Consider the following 25,170-nt stretch of genomic DNA (forward strand, 5'->3'; position numbering starts at 1 on the left):
TTATTGAACTAGAACTCGGCGAGCCAACGGCAGGACAGACCACGAAACGGTCGTACTTGAGGAGGCTGTGTCGCAAGGAGGAACGACCCCTCGCTTGGAACCAACACTCGATTTATTAACAACAACAACGTATCGATAACAATAACGGGTTAATTTAATTCTCGCGCTACAATAACGTGCTGGTCGGTGGTTAAAGTTTCGAATCCATTTTACGGCGGGAAAAGGTGAGAAGATAGAGAAACAGGAAGTAAGAGGAAGGAGGGGTAACCGGAAGTCGAGGTCGTGCGGACCTGGTCGCGAAATGTATCCAAAAAAACTGACCAGGCTCGATCGAACTCTCGAGACGCGTAAAGAATAGAAATTTGGAGAAACTTATGCACGACGAGAGAAGCTAACGGACTGAATTCCGCGGCTGTCCTGTCGCCGTCGTTCCCGACCTAAAAACGGTATTATTTACTCCTACGGTGAACATAAAGAATGGCGGAGAATGTCGTTTTTCGTCTCGATTATGAAAAATTAACCCTTTATGTCATCGACTCGAACGAGAAAATTGTGGACGATCTTCCCGAAGAACGATTCTTCGCTCGTAAAAAATAGTTACGTCCAATCGTGGCCGTTACGTGTACCGAACAAATTCATAGCGTCGCGTAGCTGCCTGTTTTGATTTTCAATCGCATAAAGGATTAACTTGGTCGATCAAAAGACGCGAACAAAAACGGATTTTCTATTCGCGTGCACGGACAACGATGGTCGTAATCTTACAATTGCACTTCAGTTAGGAGTTTAACGAACTCACGTCGAAAGAACGTCAAAGACAATGCAAGCTTGATTTGATCTCGATCTCGGGAAACGAGAAGTCGCGTCAGATAGCGAATTTATACATTTCTTTATCCATCGTCGCCGTTAACATCGCGCCATCTCGATCAATAGTCGCGGATCGATCATTTCTTCTTATCGACCTGTACACGCTCTTGCCATCCCCGGACATCTTAAACGATAAGAGAAGTGAACAAGACCGTAGAGAAGTCTCGATTCTTCTGACTCGATTAGGAAAGTTACCGGGTGTTCCTGAAATACGGAAACGTTAAGGAAAGCCTGATGGTTAACATTAGCGACCGGGAAACCGACATTTTTGTGCGGTCTCGGTATCGTACCGATATTCGTTTTGACATTGCAACGTAACCACTACTTGGTCGATCAATTTTAAAACCGATATGAGACGGTACATACCGATATATGTATATATATACTGATATTGCTGAGAATAATGTAAATATTGTACTATAATCGGATACTGTAATCGTTTCGATCGGTTCTCGATGTTCCACCGGCGAACTTGAAATTTCGAATGGCGTCGGAACAGTGTTAAAATAAAACGGTCTGGCTCGTCCAGCGCTCCGTCCTCCTTAATCCCCCAGACTCTTCTCAAAAACCTTCTAACGGATCGACTCGATTCAGAGGTAGTCGATCGAGTCGATCGATTTAGCCGCTCGTGCTTTTCATCAACCTACAAAGAAAGATAAACGTGAATGCAAGGGGCGAGATCGGATTCGCGAAGATGGCAAGAGGTGGTTGGTGCGATGATTAAAAAAACGAGAATAAACGAAAAGTCGTACGAGAAATCACGAGCTATCGTTATTTTCCTCGCCCATTCGCGCCGCGTTGGCGTTAAAAAAAAAAAATAAAAAGAACGCAGAAGCTTAAAACACTCTTCGCCTCGCGCGTATAGTACACAAAGCCAGTTAAGAGTACACTTCTTTGTCGGTCTCTCGGTTTTGTTTATTTTCTCGGATATTTCGTTTACCTAATTGTCTCTCGTTCTTTCTCACACTCATACACGCTCACACATACGTACACACGTACATACACACGTACACGCGAAGAGAACACGCTCTTCTTCCATACCACGCTTACGCATCTCATTTACAGTTATAGTAATCTTTTTTTCTCCATTAGTGGATCATAGTAGTTGTACATGTACGTGTATGTATGTGTATATATACACGTACATGTACAAAACGGTCGCTTCGATACAATTTTAATCGATTAATATACTTAAAATACAATTAATCGCGAATGAAATATGTACCTCGATGCCGGAACCGTCGTCAAAGGTCTTCGAAGACGTTTTAATGAGTTCCACGGCCATTGCTCTCTAAAATTCACCTTTTCTCGCGGTTCTATTCCGCGAGAGAAGTCTCGTGTCTCGATAGGTTCCCGCAGTCTCACGGAAAAGAAGAAGCTCCTTTAGGCCGAGCGATTCAAGCATGCACGACCGCATTTTTAATTTTTATCACTTCGATCCGGGGGATCGATTCCTCGCGATCGCGTCTTTCGCTTTGTTCGGCTCAGTTTGCGCCAACGAGCTCGCTAGCGGCGTTTACAATCGCTTTGGCTGTTAGTTTTTCGCGCTCGACAAGGCGGACATCTTGGAATTCGTCAAGTTCGAGTCAGCAGGTAGTTTCGTACGATCGATCGGTGTATTGAAATAACAAAGCAATTTCTTCACAAAACAGATTACTATATTACAATATTTTCAAATCTACCAATTTCTTGATACATTGAAAATATAAATTTGGAAAATTTCAGAATGATCTATGGTGATACACGGATTGGGAAATATCTGCTGAAAACCTCCCACTGCTCCGGTCAGCATTATTTTTACAAACGACACATTGACTGCCACGTTATCGTTCGTTCCGCGAATGACATTTGAATTTAAATTTACACAGGGATCCGCGTGTAGCGCGTACGCGGTCGGTGTTTAAATTTCTATCATTCGGAGTCCTAAATATCGAGGTACAAAATACAGGGGAGATTTGAATAAAATCGCGTTGGCAGTCGATGCGTAATAAAAGCGAGCGCGAAGCTGGGATTCGCAATGGGGAAACGCGACAGAAAATAAAGACATCCGGTTTCGGTTACAAAAACAATTGGACGCATTTCGAATGGCGCAAACTGTGCACCGTTGAAAAAAATGAAACAAAACGGAGGTGTGGTTGCTCCTCGATTTGCGCTGGCGTCGATCGCCACGAGAATGATTTCGTTCGTTCGCGAGAACCACGGCTAACATCGCGACGATCTACGAGAAGGAAGCGCCGGATCGGATCGAGAACGGTTCATTTATCAGTCGTGACAGGCAGTGTTTGTTTCTTTCAAATGAACGACTCGCGGAACTCGAAATTCTCGTCAAAATTTCAGAATTTCAGAAATGATCGCTTACGATCAAATTATGGTATCGCGCGTATTTTCGAATTTGAGGTAGTTCGACGAAGCATCGATCAAATCTAACTTTTGACTGATCTTGCTCGTACGTCATTTTTTATATTAATAACAAAAATCTGATCGGTGATCATCTGTGATCTAGAATGAAAAATATCTTTCACTGGATATGACATCCATCGGTTTTTCTTCTTAACACGTTCACTATATCCAAGGTAGCCCTTGATGTACCATCGTTGACTATAATGAAGTATCCCTATAACGATAAAGCACACGTGTACGGGATGAAACTAGAAATTTTAGTCATAAATGAAAACAAATCCAAACACGATTTTACACGGACCATCCATCTTAGAAAATTAAAATAATTTCTGAATTCTGTTTAGTGTCATTTCCACGGAGAAGTTATCGTCAAACCGTAAAAAATGTTTTCGCAAGGACAGAACAAAAAACGTAACAATTTTATATTTTATTAGTGGACGCAAACGGTAGATATAGAAGCAAAAGCGTGCTCTATCGCTTTCTGGCTCAGAATTGGAGCAGGGATAAACGACGTACAAGTTTCAAGTGTTTGCAGACGAACATCTTCAACCCTAGAGTACAACAATTTCCTCGAAATACTATACAATAAAAATCTGTTGCTTCGAATTGAAAGTTTCCGTGTTAAATAATTGCAAATAACAATGAGATTCGCTGGACTCCAGAGTGATATTAACAAGGATAATAAAATTAATATGGTACTTTAGAGTTGAAGCTATTCTTTCGAGGCTCCAACAGTGAACGTGTTAATAATTCTATCCGTGATCTATAAGATTTGAGTTCCATATGGGGTTCTGAGTGCAGAAGAATGGAAAACGAAATGTAAGCAAGAAGAGAATAACGCTAAGATCGCGATACAGAAGGGAAACCGGGTCGTGGATCCCGTCGCTTCCGGTTTCCTCGGCGGGAGTAGATCGTCGCGATCGATTCGCGTTCTCCGTACAAGTTACAACATAGTGAATAGTGTAATTAGCGGTAGAAGCAGCGGTAGTAATGGTAGTAGTAATAGTTGGTAGTAGTGAATAGTTAATAGTTAATGGTAAATAGTAATAATAGTAGCGGTAGTAGTACCCTATGAAAAAAATACATAGAAAAACATGTGTCGGTATAATATATATATTTATATATAACCAAGTTTCTTATCACGTTTTTTCTTTTCTCGCTTCGTTTTTTGTTTTTTTTTTTTTTTTGTTTGTTTTGTTTTGTACGCAACGCGTCGTCGATATTTATACAAGACGTTGTTTCGGGGATAAGGCGGAGGGTACAAAGATGAACAGGGGGGGGGGAAGAGAAAACGACCAACGTGGAAAATTTGTCCGCGAAGAGTGACGAAGGTAGACAACGTTCATTTTAACGAAAATTTTATCGAAAATCGTTCGGATACACGGAAATTCTGTCTTTTTACGTTTCTCTCTCGGACTCTCCCTCATTCTTTACGGTTGTTCCTTCTTTTTACAACTTTCAGGCAATCGTTACGCGGAAGAAAACCTTTATTTCCGTCGAGTTCGTTCGGATGGACATTGTATTGGGTTTTGGGGAACAAGTTCGTAGCGTTTTTATATTTTCTTTCGTTTTGCAACGACTTTTCGCTGTTTGACAAAGTGTATTCTGCTCTACAAAACTGTGCTGATCGTCTTTGAGAGTAAGTTAATTTTTTGTTACTTTTCACGCTTAGAAATGGAATAATTAAAGGTAAAAAACAATATTTTCGACACCTGCTCTTCTTTGCTTTTCATCGAGGCTAAAAAGCTACTGAAGCATACGGAAAAGGTGTCATAGGCGAGTCTACAGCACGGAAATGGTTTGCAAAGTTAAAAAATGGCGATTTCGACGTCGACGACACGCCTTGCAATGGAGGACCTTCTGAATTCGAACGAAGATCGTCTCAAAGCACTTTTGAAGAAGAACGGTCCCCAAACAAGTCGCGAATTGGCCGAAAAAATGAACTGCGATCATAAAACGATTCTCAATCATCTTCATTTGCCGAAAAATGCGAAGCCTGTATTTTTTCATTGATAAAAACGCTATGAACTTATTCCCCGACCCAATACACAATGTGACCGATGGTATGGCCGAAGAAGCGAGCAGAAAATGGAGGATAAAACGTTTTACTTTCTATTTTCGTGGGAATAAACTCCCAAAACTCGTCACTTGAAAGTGCACTTCGTTTTTAATTTACAAGTCGCGTTACGCTCGACAAATCCTTGAAACAAAGTATAGAAATGAAAAAGCGTGTTCCACGTTACATTCTGGACAAAAGATCGCGTCCTTTTTCGGTGGTACCACGAATTACAGAACAATTAACGTGCATCTTTCGTTTCTCCGTTACGGAAAGTCCGAGAGTAGTCTTGTACCCTCTCTTCCACCTTGTTCTCCCTGGGGAACACGAAATTTTGTACGAAACACAAGCACACGGGACAAAAATAGGGACACGACGAGTACAGCACGCTAGAAAAGTCCCTCGACCTCGATCATTCGCAAACAAATCGATACACGATCTCGACCAGTCACAGGTGTCTACGTACACCTATCTAACACGGTACGTAAAACCAGATAAACCAGGAACGATCGTTTTCTGTTCACATTACCAAAAATACTCCCAATTTTAACCGACAAACAATTGGATTCTTAGAATATTATAAAAACTCTCTACGATACTACCAACTTCCAGGGAGTAGTAAACTCCTGTGACTGGTTGTTGAAAGAGAATTCGATTCTGGCGCGTGCAGCATACTTAATCTTTCAAACAAAAGAATTTTCCAACGCCTTCGACTTGATTTGCTCATCCAGTTAAATTCCGTGTTCGAGCAAGTCTGAAACAATAAAAGGCTTGAAGGATCACAGTATTTCAACATTAATAAGTGTCAAACGTTACCTTTCGAGGCATCGTGCAACAATTCTACTCAAATTATACCGGTACACGCGTTTTCGAACGAATACAAACAGAATCAGTGTTTCTTTCGTTTCGTTCGTCACCTGAATCGCAGAGACTCGAACTTCGTACTCTTCCAAACGATCACTCGTTGCTCGAGACTTTTCTAACGCACCGGAGAAGACAGAGTTTGGTGCAGTTCGCCGACAATCTCGTCCAATTCATCCTTCCCCATAACTTTGTATCGCGTTCTACAATAAACAGAGCCAAACGCGTTAAACAGAAGGTCCCCGGGTGCTCGCGGTGCTGTTCATCGATCATTCTCTTTCTCGTGGCCGCCATTGCGCGATCAATTCATTCACAATCGCGTTCTACGATACATCTGGATCTAACTTTCTTCCGTTTCTCCGGGAAATAATTCCGACCGGCGTTAGTAAAACGATAAAATCGCGCGAGCTTTCTCCTTTCGTGAACAGGACCAGGTTCCGGGAGTCACTCGCGCCGTTCCACCTCGAAAATTCGTTTAATCGTATAAAAAAAAAGAAGTGGTAAGCGGCAGAAACCGCGAATCGGTCGCGAAACGAACGAATCGATCGACGATCGGATTTATGCGCGGACGCGAACTTGTACAGTACGCTCGGATCGATGATTGGCGCGTCCACGTTTCATCGTGCCGGAGGAATGCACAGACCACCGTGAAATAATTTCCATCCCGACGTACAAAATAATACTTACGCAGTAGAGGATTAAGTAATTTCGTTCGAAACATCGAATACAAACTCTCGTAGACGGAAAGAATAACACGCGACAGCCATAAATACGCGATCACATCAATAAATTTATCAATGAAATATGCTCCGCGTTTCGAAAAAAAATATATAAACTAAGGCGATATCTACTCTAAGTTTATCCGAAGATGGTTAACGAACATGCTTGACGGAAGCTTCTAACTTTCGTACCATTAAAACGCTTACGACGAGTCTTAATATTTGTAAATTTTATGATAATATTACTGCCATTAGGAATACTACAAAATAATGAGTATAACCATTGAATTGTTGAATATTATTATATCACACACAGTAATTTAAACGTATGACGAAGACCTCCCCGGAACATGCACAGACCTGGACAAATTTTATTTAAAATAAAAATAAAAAAAAAACAACGCGTCTATCGCATTTCAAATAATAAAATTGTCTCGACGATACAAAGATTTGTAATTTGTTACAAAGTTTTAAGGCATTTTAGTTTTTGAGCACGTTAATTGATTAATAAAAACGCAATTGTGTTGTATTTGTTCCAGGTCTGGGCATGGGAAATTGACGCGATAGTTGATTCGTTAACTAGGGCACGTTCCTCGATTATTATTATTATAGACTTCGAAAACGTGTCTATGATTAGTAGAAATGGACAAAAAGACATAAAAAAATACGTCACAATGACTGAAATGGTTGGGTGTAGACATTAAAAGCGGGCTCTTTTAAGGTCGTGCAATGTTGGTGTTTCTTGATCACAGAATTAGTAGAATCTTGTTTTTCGTGTACTTTTTTTTTTTTTTAAGCAAGTTATATCAATATTATACTTTATATTACATGTATATACTACGGTTCGTCGAATTTCAAAGCGACGTTGCAGATATTCTTGCAAATTCTCATTGGATCCTCGTGAGAATACCATCGATGCATCGGCGAAGGTTTTCTCATCAAAATGAGGTCAAACAAAGCCGTAATTACAGCGAACATCCGTTAAAACAAGACCAAAACGACATAACTTGGATTATACTTGCATACTTGTTTAATAAGTACATAGTCTGATCTTTTACTTACGAAATAAGTAAATATGTTCCAAACCACGTCGCGTCCGGTTCGATTTTAATCTGAAAACCCTCGATGATCCATCGACGATACTTCCATAAAAATACAATGATATAAAATTCTTTTTATAAGACCAACGTCGCTTTCAAGTTTGCCCACCGAGTATATCTTGCGCTCGCTTACCACGAAAACTACGGTTCCGATTTAGTTTACTCGTTGGAACAAACACAGTGACTCTGAACGGAAACGAGCAGCTAAAAACCACCATTTGCAAATCGCGTCGCGAGGAAGTCCTCCGTTAAAAAGACAAAAAAACAACCTACGGATAAATCCTTTTCGCTACTTTTCACGCCAGTGAAGATAACAAAAGTGTCTCGCTTAAAAATACAGAGACGCCCTACGGTAACCCTTAAAACACTAAATAATTATTTAAAAAAAAAAAAAAAAAAAACACGTTTCTTCGCGAACATGAAAGTTCCGTAACAAGAAAAATAAAAAAAAAACCTAACTCCTGATGTGCAACGGACAACTCGATACAAGTACAAGTCATTATGTTTGTTCCACGTGCTATAAACGTCGTTATGCTATACATATTTATACGAATCCTCGAACGTCGATAATGAAAAATAGGCTGAACGGGGGGACGCGGAAAGATTCGCGCTCGATCGTGGCTACTGCAGTTGCCATCATCGAAGATCGCGTACTGTACAATCGCGATTACGGACCTCTCCATGTGTGTGTGTGTGTGTGTGTATGAACCGATCGCCAGGATGATGATAAGTTTCGAGTTCGTTGGCGATCGTGGTTCACGCTGACATTGGTACAATCACTCGTGTGTGTGGTTACGATCGTTTGTTAAAATCGGTCTGGGCGCCTGGATCGTCCCAACTGTTGCGATCGCGAGTCGTTCTTGATCTCCCTCGAGGACTCGCGCGCGACGTGTCGTTCACGAGGATTCCCGTGGATCGATAACCTGGCGATCGCGACGATCCCAGAGCCTGTTGCGATATCGTTCGCAAAAGCTCGTCGCCAGAGGGTCACGACTCGACGACACCGACGACGCACCGTCGACGCTGCTGACGACGTTGCTTCGCCCGACCACCACGACCATTAGTAGTCTGCTATTGCTGCTGCTGTTGGTTCACTTCCGCTGAACGCCTGTCAGCCTGACCTAAGGCGGGGCCATTGCCGTCGCATTGGCGCTTCCAAAACAAAAGACACACAAAACAGCGACATTAGCGCACCACCGGTTCTCACCGTTGAAACGATTTTCACCGAGAAACTATGCCCCTTTTTTTTTTATCCGTCACTCTTTGCGCGTGTTCCTTCTCTCTTCTCGACTCTGTTCTGCTCTCGCTTGGTCGTCGCGACGGGATCGTTTCCGTCGTCGCGACAGGCGAAAGCTAGAAGATCAAAGATCCGACGAGGCCGGAGAGAGAAGGATCGCGAGGCGAACGTTTATCCACGATTTCAGTTTTTCGCCGGCGTCCGCTACCGTGGCACAGGAGATACTATCGCCCCCTCTTTGCCTACTTTCGTGATTTAGAATTAGTGTCTTAGCTTTCGGTTACCTGAAAAAAAAGTCAACGAAAGAACATAAAGCGGGATTTTCGGTGAACTTCGACGCCAGATTTCGGTGTCTACGAGTTTGTTTTTAAAAATAATATTGCGTGTTACTTTATCCGCCGTCGACGGTAACCCAGAGAATTAGAAGAAACAGAAACACGTGCATACCGTCCATGCACTATCCACGAACGACCAACGTCGGGTCTGCCCATTCGTACCAAAAATCCGCCCAACGTACTCGATTTTCTCCAATGCGGAAACATTCTTGATTCAGCACCTTTGACACTCTTTAAATTATTACAGGACAGACTAAAGTATCCAATAGCTACAGAGACATTTACAATATTAACACTAGATTGCCCGAGGAAGTCATTTTGACTGATTTTTAATTTTAATTAGAAAAACAATTATGTATATAATGACACAATTTCTTAGAATCTTGTGACTTTTTGTACAATATATAAATGCGTTTATTAATAATTGTAGCTACCTCCCCCTTCCTTCATTTCCAGTATAGTCAAAATGACTGCTTTTGGGCAATATAGGTATAACATATACAGGGTGTTCGGCCACCTCTAGGAAAAATTTTAATGAGGGATTCTAGAAGCCAAAATAAGACGAAAATCAAGAATACCAATTAGTTGATGGAGGCTTCGTTAAAAAGTTATTAACAATTAAATTCGAAACTTTCTAATCGTTCTGGAAAAATTATTCTCGGTCGCGGGGGTCAATTACAATCAGTTTTGGTCATTACACATACCCCCGAAATCCGACGCACTTTCGAGAAAAAAATTCCTTACCGAAAATCTAATTTTTCGACGAAAAAAAAAAATTTCTAATCGTTCTAGAAAAATTATTTTCGGTTGCGGTGGTCAATTACAATCAGTTTTTGTTATTACACGGACTCCCGAAATCCTACGCACTTTCGAGAAAAAAATTCTTTACCGAAAATCTAATGCGAGAATGCTTCCCTAAAATTTCATGCGAATCTTTAAAATGTCATAACTCCTGAACGGATTGGTCGATTTTAATGCTTCAAGCGGCAAACAACGCATATTTTCACGGAGAATATGTAGAAATTGTAAAAATATTCGAAACGTTGATCCTTGACCCCGCAAAATAAGAAAAACCCCATAAAAATAGTCCAATTTTCAAACAATCATAACTCTTACAATAATGGCTAAAATTCAATGAAACTTTTTTCTGAAGTAGAGCTCATCGGTACCTACAAAAAGGTATTAGACAACTTTTCTATAGAGCGTCGAACAAGATTATTAAAAATGAAAAACGAATTTTTAAGAAAAATCGACCAGGGTAGGTGCTGAAATTTTTCGGCGAAAAAACATTTTTTCAAATCACCCTAAAAAAATTATTTTCGGTGGCGGGGGTCAATTACAATCATTTTTGGTGAATAGACATACCCTCGAAATCCTACCCACTTTCTAGAAAAAAATTCGAGAAGGTATGAAATATTTCGTCAAAATTAAAAAATTTCAAATCGTTCTGGAAAAATTATTTTCGGTTCCGGAGATCAATTACAATAATTTTTGGTGAATAGACGTACCCCCGAAATCCTGCGCATTTTCGAGAAAAAAATTCAGATCGGGCGGAACTTTAAACGTTAATAACTTTTTAGCAAAGCCTCCATCAACAAATTGGTATTCTTGATTTTCGTCTTATTTTGGCCTCTAGAATCCCCCATTAAAATGTTTCCCATGGGTGGCCGACCACCCTGTATATACATATATATGTTATACCTATGTTATATATTTCAATACAGGGCCGAAGTGGTCATATAAGAAATTTACTCGATTCAATAATAAGAGTCATTTGATTATTTAAAATTTCCCAAGCAGTCAAAATGATATACATATGTGTATATATATGTTATACCTATATTGCCCTATATTACCTATATTTTGACTGCTTGGGAAATTTTAAATAATCAAATGACTCTTATTATCGAATCGAGTAAGTTTCTTATATGACCAGTTCGGCCCTGGTTTGAAATAACAGTTTTCATTTTTTTGTTTCGATTACCGACACGTGATAACATACAAGTACATGATAAGTATGACAAGTATTTCTTATATTTTTGCATATTAAGTGCATTCTGTGGCTCTTTGAGAATAAAAATTTTCCATAAATGCATAAACATCCGCTGTCTAGTTATCAATTATCTAACGTGAACCGGAAGTGTGACCCAAACCAACCGTGTCTTCGACAGTGTTATCACGTAATCCATAAAGAACAAAGCGTGTCGGATGTTATATACGTGGTATAAATTCGAATAATGTATCTTTTATGCAGTGTACCCGGATAACTGTGCACTCGAGAAAACCGAGCACGCCTCGAGCTCCAGTTACGAGACTTTCGACAATAACGTCGAGCAGAGTTTCGTAATTACCAACACACGACAATCTGGCGTTCCTCTCGTTTCGTCACGCTCCTATTCGTCGAAACGTAACGCGAAACTGCTTTCGTAATCGACGTATCAAAGTTCAGATTTTCCTCTCGATTGTATTTTTCTGGGCATCCCGACGAACGCGAACGATTCAACGGCTCGACGATCGAGATCCTCAGCGTCATGGACCCCTATCGAAGACAGGCAAAATTTAGATCAAACAATAGATAGCAAATAGAACGAACGGCACAGCAACTCTGCGACCGTTTGCTCCAACTTTAATCCGTTCGTTACGAAATGTCTGATTATTTGCGTAACGAGTGACGGACGAACGATTGAAAAAATTTTACCCATCTCTGAGACCCTTGCCTCGTTCGCTTGGCGCATTCGGAATTCACGTAACCAACGGCGGCAAGAAAGTGAAGACAAAGTTACGACAGAGTGCTCCCGTCCGTCAGCGTAAAAGACAGAAGCTATTAATTCTCCGTTACGCTCGTCCCCCTATTGGTTATGTAAAATATACAGATCGTTCAACGTGATTGTAAGAAAAGACCATCCCAAGTGCACCCGATAGCAGGCAAACAGACTTCGACCTCGCATTTGGAAAGAATTCTCTCCCTTCGTTCACGATATTATAAATTTACTATAGCAATATCTTCAAATTATATACAATGAAATTCTTATGAAATAATAGCCTGATATGATCGAAAAAAAGCTATTTAATAATAGAGAAAACTCAATTTTTAAGTGGATATTATAAATTGACTATTGCAATATCTTGAAATTATATACAATGAAATTCTTATGAAATATATATAATAGAGAAAATTCAATTTTTAAGTGGATATTATAAATTGACTATAGCAATATCTTGAAATTATATACAATGAAATTCTTATGAAATAGTCTTATAGGATGTAAAAAAGCTATTTAATAATAGAGAAAATTCAATTTTTAAGTGGATATTATAAATTGACTATAGCAATATCTTGAAATGATATACAATGAAATTCTTATGAAATAGTCTTATAGGATGTAAAAAAGCTATTTAATAATAGAGAAAATTCAATTTTTAGTGGATATTATAAATTGATTATAGCAATATCTTGAAATGATATACAATGAAATTCTTATGAAATAATCCACATGGATCGTGAAAATTGCAACGATTAAGGAAGCAGAAAACTAAGTGGTCTTCTAGCGTAAAATCTGCCCGCGTTCTGAAACAAATAGTCAACTGAGCAACAAAATAAATATGAATAATAAACGTAACTTTTCGGTGTAACTTTTAAACTTTTATCGGTGTTCGATATTCTTTCCAAATGACAATGTGCTCGTTCTTCTCCCCCTCTCGACTTCACCCTGGATTTCTAACGATCGAGGGAGAACCATGCTACGGTATCAAGACACCAATCTACGAAAAAAAGTGACCTGGCAAATTAGAACCGAATGCAACTAACACCGACATCCACATCGAGATCTAGTTCGCAAGCAAAAAAGAATTTGTATAGTCGGCAAAGAAGAAATTATAGTTGATTACGAGATCGTTCGTTAACGATCGATTATAAAGTCATTCGACCGCGCAAATAAAGTATTATACTTATACGTAATGATCATCGTGACGATCCGAGTTGGGCAAATTTTATTCGCTGATAATGAAATACAGAAAACTTTTCGATTCTTCTGATTTACGTATAGAAAGCATCGATTCGCGAATAAAATCGACCAACTTCGGCGACGGTGAACGTTCGAGGACGTGGATAGAAATGAAAAGAAAACTATCAACGATCCGCAAGAATGAAAAATCGCGTCGCGATCGATAGATATTACGAGTCGCGATGATCCAATGACCTTGTGTGCAATGTTCCATGCAATACCCCAATGAAAGCACCAAGTGTAACGAGCTCGTACAAATTGTACAAACGTATTGCAATTATTATTAACCCTTTTAGTGCCGTACGACGATATATCGTTGCGTATGCGATGGTGGAGGCCTCGTTAAAAAGTTATTAACAATTATATTAAAAAATTTCAAACCGTTCTAGAAAAATTATTTTCGGCTGTGGGAGTCAATCACAATCATTTTTGGTGAATACACATACCCCCGAAATCCTACGCATTTTCGAGAAAAAAATTCGAGTAGCTACTGAATTTTTTAGATGAAATTAAAATATTTAAAATCACGCTAAAAAAATTATAATTAGTTACAGGGGTCAATTACAATCACTTTTGATCATTACACGTATCCCCGAAATCCTACGCATTTTCGAGAAAAAAATTCTTGACCGAAAATCTAATTCGACGAAAAAAAAAAATTTCAAATCCTTTTAAAAAAATTATTTTTGGTTGCGGGGGTTAATTACAATCATTTTTTATCATTACACATACCCCCGAAATCCTACGCATTTTCGAGAAAAAAATTCGAGTAGATACTGAACTTTTTAGATGAAATTAAAATATTTAAAATCACGCTAAAAAAATTATATTTAGTTACAGGGGACAATTACAATCACTTTTGATCATTACATGTATCCCCGAAATCCTACGCATTTTTGAGAAAAAAATTCGAGAAGGTACTGAACTTTTTAGACGAAATTAAAATATTTAAAATCACACTAAAAAAATTATATTTAGTTACAGGGGACAATTACAATTATTTTTGGTGAATACACATACCCCTGAATTCCTACCCACTTTCTAGAAAAAAATTTCTCTAACAAACTCGTCAAATTGGCTCGGTATTCATCGCATAGGCACCCGTTTTTCGCTACTAAAAGGCACTAAAAGGGTTAAGACATTCAAGTTCACGTTAATTCGCTCTTGGCGATCGACAATAGACGAATCTACATATTACAAAGCCCGAATACGGACAGTGGAGACCACACCCTAAACGCTAGGCAGAGCGAGTTATACTTAGGTGCTTATTGCGGGCGTGATATAGCAACTCACTTGGACTTGGGCTGCATTTCTCCCGCAGCAGCAGCTGCATCCTTACTTAGCAACCTCATACTGACCCTTCGCGGCTGGAAACCCGCGCCCGTCGCTGAAAAACACCAGCAAAAAACAATGCATACCGCAGAAAAAGAACCACTTACGCGATTAATCATTCGCTCTACCCACTGACAATCTCAGTCACCGACAAACTGCTCTCGATTCGATCGCGTAACCATCGTAACCGGAAATCCTATGCTCCCGGGTCGTTTAAAAACCACCGACTCTACGATCGATTCGAGTTTGTCGATCTCTGAATATTGCACGGCAAGTAAACGCGAAATAAAGTAAAGAGCAAGTAATCTGGCGCGTTCAAGGCCAATCGAGTCTACCTGCCTTCGCCAGCGGTTCTCAATTGCGTAGAACACCAGATTTATAGCTGTTATTACAAACTTGTTATGCTCTATATAAAACTATTAAATTGAGTAACAAATTATGATAAGTTCCATCTCGATATCGGTATACATTTTGTAACGCTGAACGTAGAGTGAGAAACGCTGTCGGTGGTAATGGAGGAAGAAATATTGGCTTTGGAGGCGCTGTTAAACTTGCTCTTCGCATTAGTTTCGTCGAGGGAACTCTACCGTTCCGTTTAAAAGAACCCAGTGAAGGTCCAAAGTCTGCACGATTGTAGGAAAATAGGGGGAAATCATGACGCTCTACTCCAACCCTTTAAATTCTACGCCGCGAGGATGCGTTTTACAAAAGCGTTTTGTCATTATCAATCCCTCAGTTTCCTTCTATGGAAAATCAATTATGATAACAAAGGTAGATTTTATCCAAGTGCAATAATCTGCAACAAATGAACCAGGAGAAATTCTCTTATACAACAGAAGAGTAACAATATTTTTCTGCAACTGGTTACGTCCATACATGATGTAACAATTTGGTCGCTGAGGGATGGAGGATGAAAGAAATTTACCAAGTCATCGATTGTCCGCAACGACTAACACTTCTATGAATAACTATTTTAGGATTTAAAGGGTCAAGCGCTACATGATCGTTCTCCCAGGAACAAGAGTTACAAAACGCATTCGCAGTCGTGCAGTAGCTCGAGCCGTAAGAATAAGAAACAAGAGAGTGTCGAAGGTATGAGAGAACAGCACTCGTATTACAAAAGCACGCATCTTGAATAACCACAGTACGCGTGTTAGAAGTTATCACCCATCGTACGCTAAAGCCACGTTCAGACTACTTTCCAGATGGTTTCCGCCAGCCACGTCCAACCATCCGTGCTAATATCGTCGATATCGTGCAAGAAATCGTTGCGATCCGATCCCAATTAATCGCGTTACTCCGTTTCTACAGGGTGTCCAACGCGAAACGGACCTAATTATCGCCATTAATCGTCCAAGATGTCTCTTTGTTACGCGTAAGCACACGTTTCTTTCTCTTGCATATCCGTTCCTCGACATTACGTTACAGAACCGGAAGAATTTCAAGGACACCCTGTACGTACCACGAAAAAATCTACGATAAAAGAAAAAATGACCATTATTGGTTTGGTATTCGTTGCTTGAACGATAACCAAGTGTCCTTATTAATATATAAATATTTAAATATGACGTGAGATCGACTAGTGAGTTTTACAGGAATGATGGACGACCTTTCACGCTTGGCAAATGAAATGGAAAAAAGTTCTCTCGCGAAACAATGATCGGAAAACAGGGTGACAACGTACACAATGTTCACGGTACAACACAAAGATCAACAAAAAAACAAAAACAAAAATACAAAAGAAAGGAAAAGAGAAGAGAAAAAAAAATGATACGCTTTCGTGAAGACAGATGATGCGACATAGATTTTTTTAAAAAAAGAAGTATCGCGGTACCCTGTGCTGTACAATTTGGTTTTTCCATTCAAGCCAAGTGAGAAGAAATTTTGACAAGGATAATCGACAATGTCGCATGGTGAAATAAATAAAGAGACCAGTCCTTGAATGGAAAAACATTTATTTGCTACTTCATCCATCATCATCATCATCACCATCATCATCATCATCATCATCATCATCATCGCCATCATCATCATCACTATTAATAAAAAAAAAGGATAATTACAAATAGATTCGCGATTGCGAATACTCCCTGGATAAATGGAAAAAAAATAAAAAAAAAAAAAACACAAAAGAAGGGAGGAAAAATGCGCGATAAGGAAATTAACGACGACGCTATCATAGGACCCAGCGTTAAGGAAGAAGTGAATAATGTCTTCCCCCCCCGTAAATTGGGAAAATGAATTGAATATGTGTGTGTGTGTGTGTGTTTGTGTTATTGTTGATGTTGTTACTGAACGAAAGAAGCTCTTGAGATTAACAATTTGCGCGTAGAACAAGTAGAAAACTATGATTTATCGTTTCTATCTAAGCTTTGGTAACCTTTCTGGATCTCGAGGAGCTTCTTTTCGTTGGATCGAAATCGGTCATCGTGATCAGAGTGGCCACGATCGTCCGATCGTCGAGGAATGATTCACTGTCTGCGAACAAAGGGTGTATGAGAGGATTAAATGCAAAGATGAGCTATCATATTGAGAGGAAACAACGCGAATTGATCGTTCGTCAATGATTCAGGGATTATTGCAAAAATCAACACAGATTTGCATTTTTCAGGTAAACAAATAACTATATTATAAGCCTTTCAATGCTGAGTATTATGTAATTTTATGTACTGTCTAGACCTTATTAAATTCAATGAAAATTATGAACACTGACATTATAATTATTAAACACAGTAGGTCCCATAACATTTTTCCCACTATTGCGTAAGTCATGAATAGATTGAGGATGTTTATGCATTTATGGGAAATTTTAATCCTCAAAAAGCTACAGAATGCATTTAATATGCAAAAATATAAGAAATACTTCAAGATACGAATTATTATATTTAGGGCTTGAGACAATTATCTACAAAGCTCCCATTTTATTAATTCTATTAATAAAAATGTGAATTTGCATAAAGATCCGCAGTCTAGTCATGAATATTACTTGTCTGAATCGCGATATTGGTTCTAATTTAATATATATAAATAATTAATGTATTATTATTGCATTATAGAAGAATTTAATTTTTGCAACAACCCCGTTAGTGAGTTTTTGTTACTTTGCGCCTGAATCCTCTCACGTAGCTCTTGCTTCTTCCATCGCGCTGGAATCCCCCAAAAAAACGAACGCGATGACACGCTCGGCTAGCTCCTTGAGGATCGACAGATTCCAACCAGAAATATCGACATGAATTCGATCTTTCGAATAGCGAAAAAAAAAGCTACGATTCATCTGTATTCTGCCTCAAAAAGTTAACACGCTGCATGTAGAATTTGAATCAGTCTTAATATTTTTACCGACACGTCCGCTGTACTTTTACGGAAAATTTGTCGATGAAAATGATCTATCCTCTTTTGAATTGGCAGCGAACGCGTCAATAGAAAGAAAAAAAAACCACACTAGGTGTGATTACAGTGTTCGATAAGTATCGTGACTATCAACGATTAAATAAACGAACGTAAAGACGTTAACTGGTAATGCTAATTAATTATAAAATGGGAATTCGGTGCGAGAAATATTCTGAATCTTGGGGTTCGCGATCGAAATCTTTTGTATCGTTCGCCATTTTTACCGTATCAAGATCAACGATCTCGAATGATCGCTGAGCGACGAAATACAGTTCCAAGAGCTCGAGACAATGGCGATCGACACTGTCCACGAAGCAATAACGCGAACCCCAAGGCTCCGATGACAGTCGATGATAGGTAAACGACTTCTGTGCGAGATTCGAAACCTCTACCACCTTCGAAATTCAACTCTCGTCGATTAATAATATAGAATATAAAATATAACCTTGTTCTTGGTTCCCATGCCTTCGAAGCATGTTGTTCCAAAGTCGAAATGCGCCTCGGAAAAAATATTAATTGCGATATCAGACTCAGCGACATTCATTCGTCCATAAATGTCACCCCCAATTTATGCAGTCTCCGAGAAAAAGATTAGAACTAAGTAGAATTTAAATCCACCTGGAGGATTGTTCCGTCATGAATCCTGACCAAAATTGGCGAAACAATTAATTTTCCCAGGTATAGCAGCGTACGAATAGAATCTCCTACGATAAAGATCGCTCGGTGGTGTAAGAACGTTCACTATAAATACGAAACTTAAATGCAGCAAACGCACATGAACATGTCGAGAAGAATGCCCTTCAGAGTATCAAAATTCATGCAATCTCGAGCGTTGCTCAGACCACTGTTCGACATATCGGTCCTGATCGCTTTCACGTTATTATTCCCATTGATCTCACGGTCCTTCTTCTCGACGTTCGAAGACGTCACTTCCGGTTTCTTCTCCGGCGCGTTATCGTTCGCGTTCAGCAAACTGTTCTCCTCGTTCTTCGCGCGAAACGTGCTGTTTTCCAACGGACCAGCGATCGGTGCTTGATCGGTGAATATCAGATCGTCCTTGCTAGTGTCACGTTCCTGGACAAAAACGTGGCTGGACTCGACGGATGCGCGCCTCACCGGCAGACTCGGAACTCGATCAAAAAAATCGTCCTTCTGGTATTTCTGTAAAAAATATTCGCACTTCTCCTGCGCGCTCTGCTCCCTCTCATATTTGTTCCGTCTCCTGATGAGGCGCTGCTTGACTAAAAAACGCCAGGTTCTACGTACGCGTTCAACGAAGTTAGGCCGATGCACCGACTTATTGGCCGACGTGTCCAGAGACTTCTCCGTTTTCTGTGAGTAGTCCAGACTTCTGTGCTTATCGTGGCTGGCTGTTTTCTGCCATTCCTGCTCGGTGAGATCGAGACTCTGCGAGCCCATCAGCGACAAATCCACGTTTCTCTTCAGCATACCCAGAAAGAAAGAGAAATTTTTGTTCTGCTTCGCGGGCCCCTGGAATATCTTCTTGCACATGTCGGAATGGATAAAGGACTCCTTGTCGTGCGTCGAGCCGTCTTTGTTCTCCTGATCGCGACCCTTCACCTCGTCCAGGCTACCAAAGCGATTCGTCGAGGCAACCGCCTTGGCAGCCGACGATCCGTAACCAGAGACGATATTTTTCAGCTCGAGCGTGTCACTATCGTGCATCACCACCTCGCGATCTGTATCTTTCTCGCGACGTCCTAGATTCAATTCCGTCACGTCGAACGACGGTAAGTTTTGCGCTGCTCTACCCGGCGACGATTTGAACGTACTGAACTGACACGGATTCGTGCGTTCCTGCGCGATCTCGCTACCGCCCGCCTGCGCGTGTCCGACTACGACCTGCGTTTTTCGCTCGCGTATAACCTGCTGCTGCTGGCTAAAACATAATTCTGGGTAGAACTTTATTTTACCTTGGAAATCACTCTTATCTTGATTGTCCTGATCGCAAGGCGCGTCTATCGCCTCGCGTTTATGCTGCAAACTTCTCAGATTGGGGGTCGCGTTCGGCAGATACTGCCGCCTGTAGGCGGGCCTGCAACCAAAAATACCAACATAATAAAAACCCCACATATATCTACCTCAAACTACTAAGATTGCGATATTATTAAAACATCGAGAGGAAAACATGCATCAAAGCGGCTATTTTAATTTTATATTTAATTAAAAGACTGATTCGTGTCACTGACTACCTGTCTTCTCCAGTGTTACACCTCATCTACTTCAAACAATGTATCAAGTTTTACAAGAAGTTTCGAATAAAGGAATTGTATTTGATTATTCCTGTTGTTCATTCCGTATATTTCCCGATTCATTGACCCAGCCGCCAAGAATAGAACGTGCTGGGTAATGAAATGACCATGCTATTTATACACATGGAAGAACCGACTTGGTGGAGACGCGATCGCGAACATTTTCACGTCCGATTTCGTGCACGTGGCATACGCGCGAACGTTTTACTTGATTCCGTTCGCTTCGACACCAACCTTGATCGAGGTTCCTGATCGTTATTGGTTCCGGTGGGCGGCGCTGCGTTCGTTTGCTGCGAGTTCATCGGTACCTGTTGCGCCGAGGACAACGTTGACTGCCTCTTGTTCCCGAACTTCAACATGTTCCAATCGAAGACGTAGTCGTAACTGAAGCCCTGTCTGTGGAACAGCGTCCGGAAGAGTTGTCGAAGATACGAGTAATCTGGCCTCTCCTCGAAACGTAATCCTCGACAATACTTTAGGTACGTCGCGAACTCTACTACAATAACAAGATACGAAGTTTGTACACGAAGGCGATCGCGGCTCGTCGATGTTTACAAACGATGCAACGCGACGATATTTACCGGGATAATCTTTGCACAGTTCCTCGACGGGCGTGGACATTTTCTTTTCAGAGATACGTTCGTACTTTTGCCTCTTGGTCGCTGCTTTCAAGCCTTGCCATGGCAAACTACCTCTGTTGAAGTACATAAGAACGTACCCTAAGGATTCAAGGTCGTCTCTCCGTGATTGCTCAATTCCCAAATGTGTATTAATGCTCGCGTATCTGTTTGTATGGAAATAAATAGTTTTTAAAAATACGTCGTATGACAGACGTTCGTGGAGAAAACAGTGGTATGTTTGTTTAACAAACCTGGCTGTTCCCGTTAGATTCTTATTCTCTCGGTAAGGTATGTGTCTGTGATTACCATATTCGCGATATTTCTTAGCCAACCCGAAGTCTATAATGTACACAAGATTCCCCTTCCTTCCCAGTCCCATCAAAAAATTGTCTGGTTTGATATCTCGATGAATAAAGTTGCGACTATGAACATAATCCGTTCTATTCATCTATGGGGAAAGAATATAACAAATGATGTACCATTTTTCAAACAATCGTCAAGCTTTCATTAGCCTAAACATAAACAGAAACAGAGAAAGGTTTTTGAGTCTGTCCTATGCTAATAACAACTAGAAATAGATTAGTTACACTTAATTACAGTTAAGGATCATCAGAGTTTATTGAACCATGAAAATTTTTCACCAAAAATTCATAAGCAATAAACAAAAAAATTTAGGGAACAAACGCAGGAGAAGAAAAACTTTGCACTCGTTTTTCTCCGAGTTTGTTCCATATTTAGAATAGTTCTTTGCCGAATGCATTTTACTTACAACCAGGGCTTTATACACTAGTTTCAAGTCCACTTAAAACACTTTTTGTTGAGATCATGAAACCTTATTATCAGCTAACCGAGTCGTTAGCTGATAAGGCTGTTACTCATATTGTAATTTATTTCACCGATGGAAAACAGAATAACAAATACATGCACATAATCACAATGTGAACTTTGAACAGCACACTATATGCTTTGTAGTTGCAACAATACCACAGAAACATCGACAGAATCAAAGATCTTAATTTCAGAACAGCGAGATGAAATTATGTACATAATCTTGTATCTTTCGTCTGAGAACAAACTGATATAATTGTTTGAATAAATTCGTATTTACCAACTGATCGGCGAGAAGCAAAACTGTCTTTAAAGAAAATCTTCTTGAACAGAAATTAAACAGATCTTCCAGCGATGGACCAAGCAGCTCCATCACCATTACATTGTAATCACCTTCCGAGCCACACCATTTTATAGTAGGTATACCAACTGAAACATTACAATAAAGTACTCTTTGATAATGTTATATTCAAGTCTAAAACTAAGCCACGCAAAACAAAATCGCTGTTCTAACAGAACATAGAATAATCATAGTCTAACAAATATTCTATTTAATGTATGTACAGTTTTATATGAAAAAAAAAATTTACATTGAAACTGATATCTGAAATGATACATTAAAATATACAAAATATTATAGCACGTAAATTAAGGATAAAATACCAAGATATGAAACATAGACCAGAATATTATTGATCGATCGAATGAATAAAATAAATTAATATAAACGTTTGATCGATACACAAACACAACACGTTTTATTTACGTTTATAAATTAAAATCACCAGCCATTCAAGTTTTTCTAGATGTGACCAGCAAACGTTTAAATTATTCGACTAATAAAACTCGGGCATAAATATGTAACGATTAAAACGGTAAAGTCCGTGTTATATTGTCACAAAGAACACAGGACGAGGGTGGGGAAAAAGGAGTAACATAGGAAATGGAGAGGGGGAGAAGGGAGTGCGAGAGAGAAGGTTCAGTGGCCAGACTTCAACCAGCTGTCCAACAAACAAACACAAAATTCTGACGGTTCTCGACCGACAGCGAGATTCGAAATATTCGTAACGCCCGCGGGACTTCGGACGGTACGCGGGAACGTCGTAAAAACAAAACTTTACTCACTAGCCCCTTGCATAATTCTGTAGAACTTTGTTTCTGCGCGTAACTGCGGATGCCGCGTTTTTACGCATTCTAGCTTGATGGCGACTTCCTCGCCGGTGGAGATGTTGGTACCTAAGAACGAGAAAAAGCCCCGGTCACGCGGTCGCCAGACAAAACAAAATTTACAGGGGGGGAAAAAAGGTTAAAAAACATATACGTGTGCACGGGGGAGTCGGTGCGTTCATGCGTGTCGTAGGGCAACTACTGTGAGTAGGTGGGTGGATAATGTGTATGTACGTCTGTGTGTGTGTGTGTGTGTGTGTGTGTGTGTGTGTGTGTGTGTGTGTGCGAAGGTGGAAGGCACAAGTATAACGTAAATGTCGAAAAGGAAACAGCCAAGAAAGTTACCTAGGTAAATGTCGCCGAAGGAGCCGCTCCCGATTTTCCGTCCGAGCCGGTACTTATTACCAACGCGTAGCTCCATCCTCCAAGTTCGCGGGTCTCGCGAAGAAAAGTAGCACGAAACAAGAAAAGACGACTTTTAGGCAGCCGACTCGAGGAGCGCTCAGAGGCTCCGTTGGTGGTGCGATTTAAACGAGACCTGGCCGCCGTGTTACAAACTGGACGAGGCCTCCATCTTTGATCGCGTCGCCGTTCGCGGACCTACGGGCATTTCTTCTTCTTTCTCTCCTCGAAGTAATAGCTGCTGCTGCTGCTGCCTCTTCTTCTCGCTGCGATGGCGGCCGCGCTGCCGATGGCGCTGCTGTCGTAGTCGCTGTTGTTGTTGACGGCGCTGCTGCCGTTGCTGCCAGACAGAGTTCACCAAACAGAGACCACCGACGAGGAGACCGTCGTACCCGAAAGGCTTGTTGCCCCCCACGTGGGGCGGCTGATCATTCGTCCCTGTAGTTCGCGAGTTTAGTAATCCCGAGAACGCGTCGCGACGAACCACACCGCTGGATCCTGCGAAGTACGTAGATCCGGACAGATCAGCGCCAAGTACCCGCCAATGGGAGCTCGAACCGCGTAAGGGCATCTGCCCTTTCGCTACGTAGATCCGCGCCGGAGACCGAATGGCAGACAGACCAGTTATGGCCGTCCACGAACCACACTGATTCCAAGGTTCACACCCTCTTGCTTCCTTTTACGCGCGAACGTAACGCGTCTTCTTTTTTTCTTTTTTTTTTTTTTTCGAACGAATACTCGATCGAGGAAACAACAACCGACCGTTCGCGCGAATTTATCACGGCACTGTATCACTTTCGCTCACTTTCTACAACGCTGTTACTGGACAAGTTCTGTTTCCAGTGTCGCACGCTCACTTATTCCCGACCGCGACCACCGCGACGACACACGACGAACGACGAAGACGCACGAACCTCCACCGAGTACGTTTCGACACGCCTGAAAAACTTCCGCGTCATCTGGCGAACACTGGTTGAATAGTGCTCGATAGTAGACACGCTTTCCGTGTAACGTTGTTCGAAATATGTATGGAATTGTTTCGGATAACGTGTTGCTCGATTCCCGCGGCTTTAAAACACAATTACGTTACGTTGTTATCGAGAAATGGTTTTACAGCCGACAGTCGTGTGTCGGAGACGATAAAATAATGTAACGACCGATCGATAGTTGGGACACAATATTTCAATAGGACGGTGTAGAATTCTCGCTGTTCTAGTCTGTATTTCTTTTTCCATTTCCTGTCGCTACGTAATCCAATCAACCGTTATATTTTCATAAACGCCTTGAATGGAAAAATAGTAACAAATGGTTATTTGAAATTAGTGTTGCCTCGAGCAAATTGATGGTGATAAATGAAAATTCCGAATAGGTACCGAACCGGAAATGCTATCGAGCATTAAAAAGCTCTGGCCAAAATAGTATTTCAAATAGGCTGATGATTCTCTGCTCTTGGTAATACAAATAAAATACTATTCCATTCCAATTACAATGAATCAGACTTGAAAGTAAGATATACAGTTACTATTACAAGGTACTATTTGAAAGGTGCACTTTGCCTAGCTTTAAAAGGAAAAAGGAAAGT

At 40.5% G+C, this 25,170-nt stretch overlaps 1 protein-coding gene across 1 annotated transcript; it reads right to left on the minus strand.

Annotated features, from left to right (window-relative positions):
• Positions 1-1,516: 1,516 nt before the first annotated feature.
• LOC122395252 (casein kinase I-like) lies at positions 1,517-24,170 on the minus strand. Its single transcript, XM_043392691.1, has 9 exons — positions 23,532-24,170; positions 23,145-23,255; positions 22,300-22,448; positions 21,443-21,639; positions 21,153-21,355; positions 20,806-21,067; positions 20,233-20,354; positions 14,870-14,963; positions 1,517-9,152 (listed from the first exon to the last, which is right to left on the minus strand). The coding sequence occupies exons 1-9, from the start codon at positions 23,605-23,607 to the stop codon at positions 9,122-9,124; spliced, it is 1,245 nt and encodes a 414-aa protein (XP_043248626.1). The 5' UTR covers positions 23,608-24,170; the 3' UTR covers positions 1,517-9,121.
• Positions 24,171-25,170: the final 1,000 nt, after the last annotated feature.

The sequence above is a fragment of the Colletes gigas genome, unplaced genomic scaffold (genome assembly GCF_013123115.1).
Source record: "Colletes gigas isolate AHSC1104 unplaced genomic scaffold, ASM1312311v1 Colletes_gigas_Sc00005, whole genome shotgun sequence".
Taxonomy (NCBI): domain Eukaryota; kingdom Metazoa; phylum Arthropoda; class Insecta; order Hymenoptera; family Colletidae; genus Colletes; species Colletes gigas.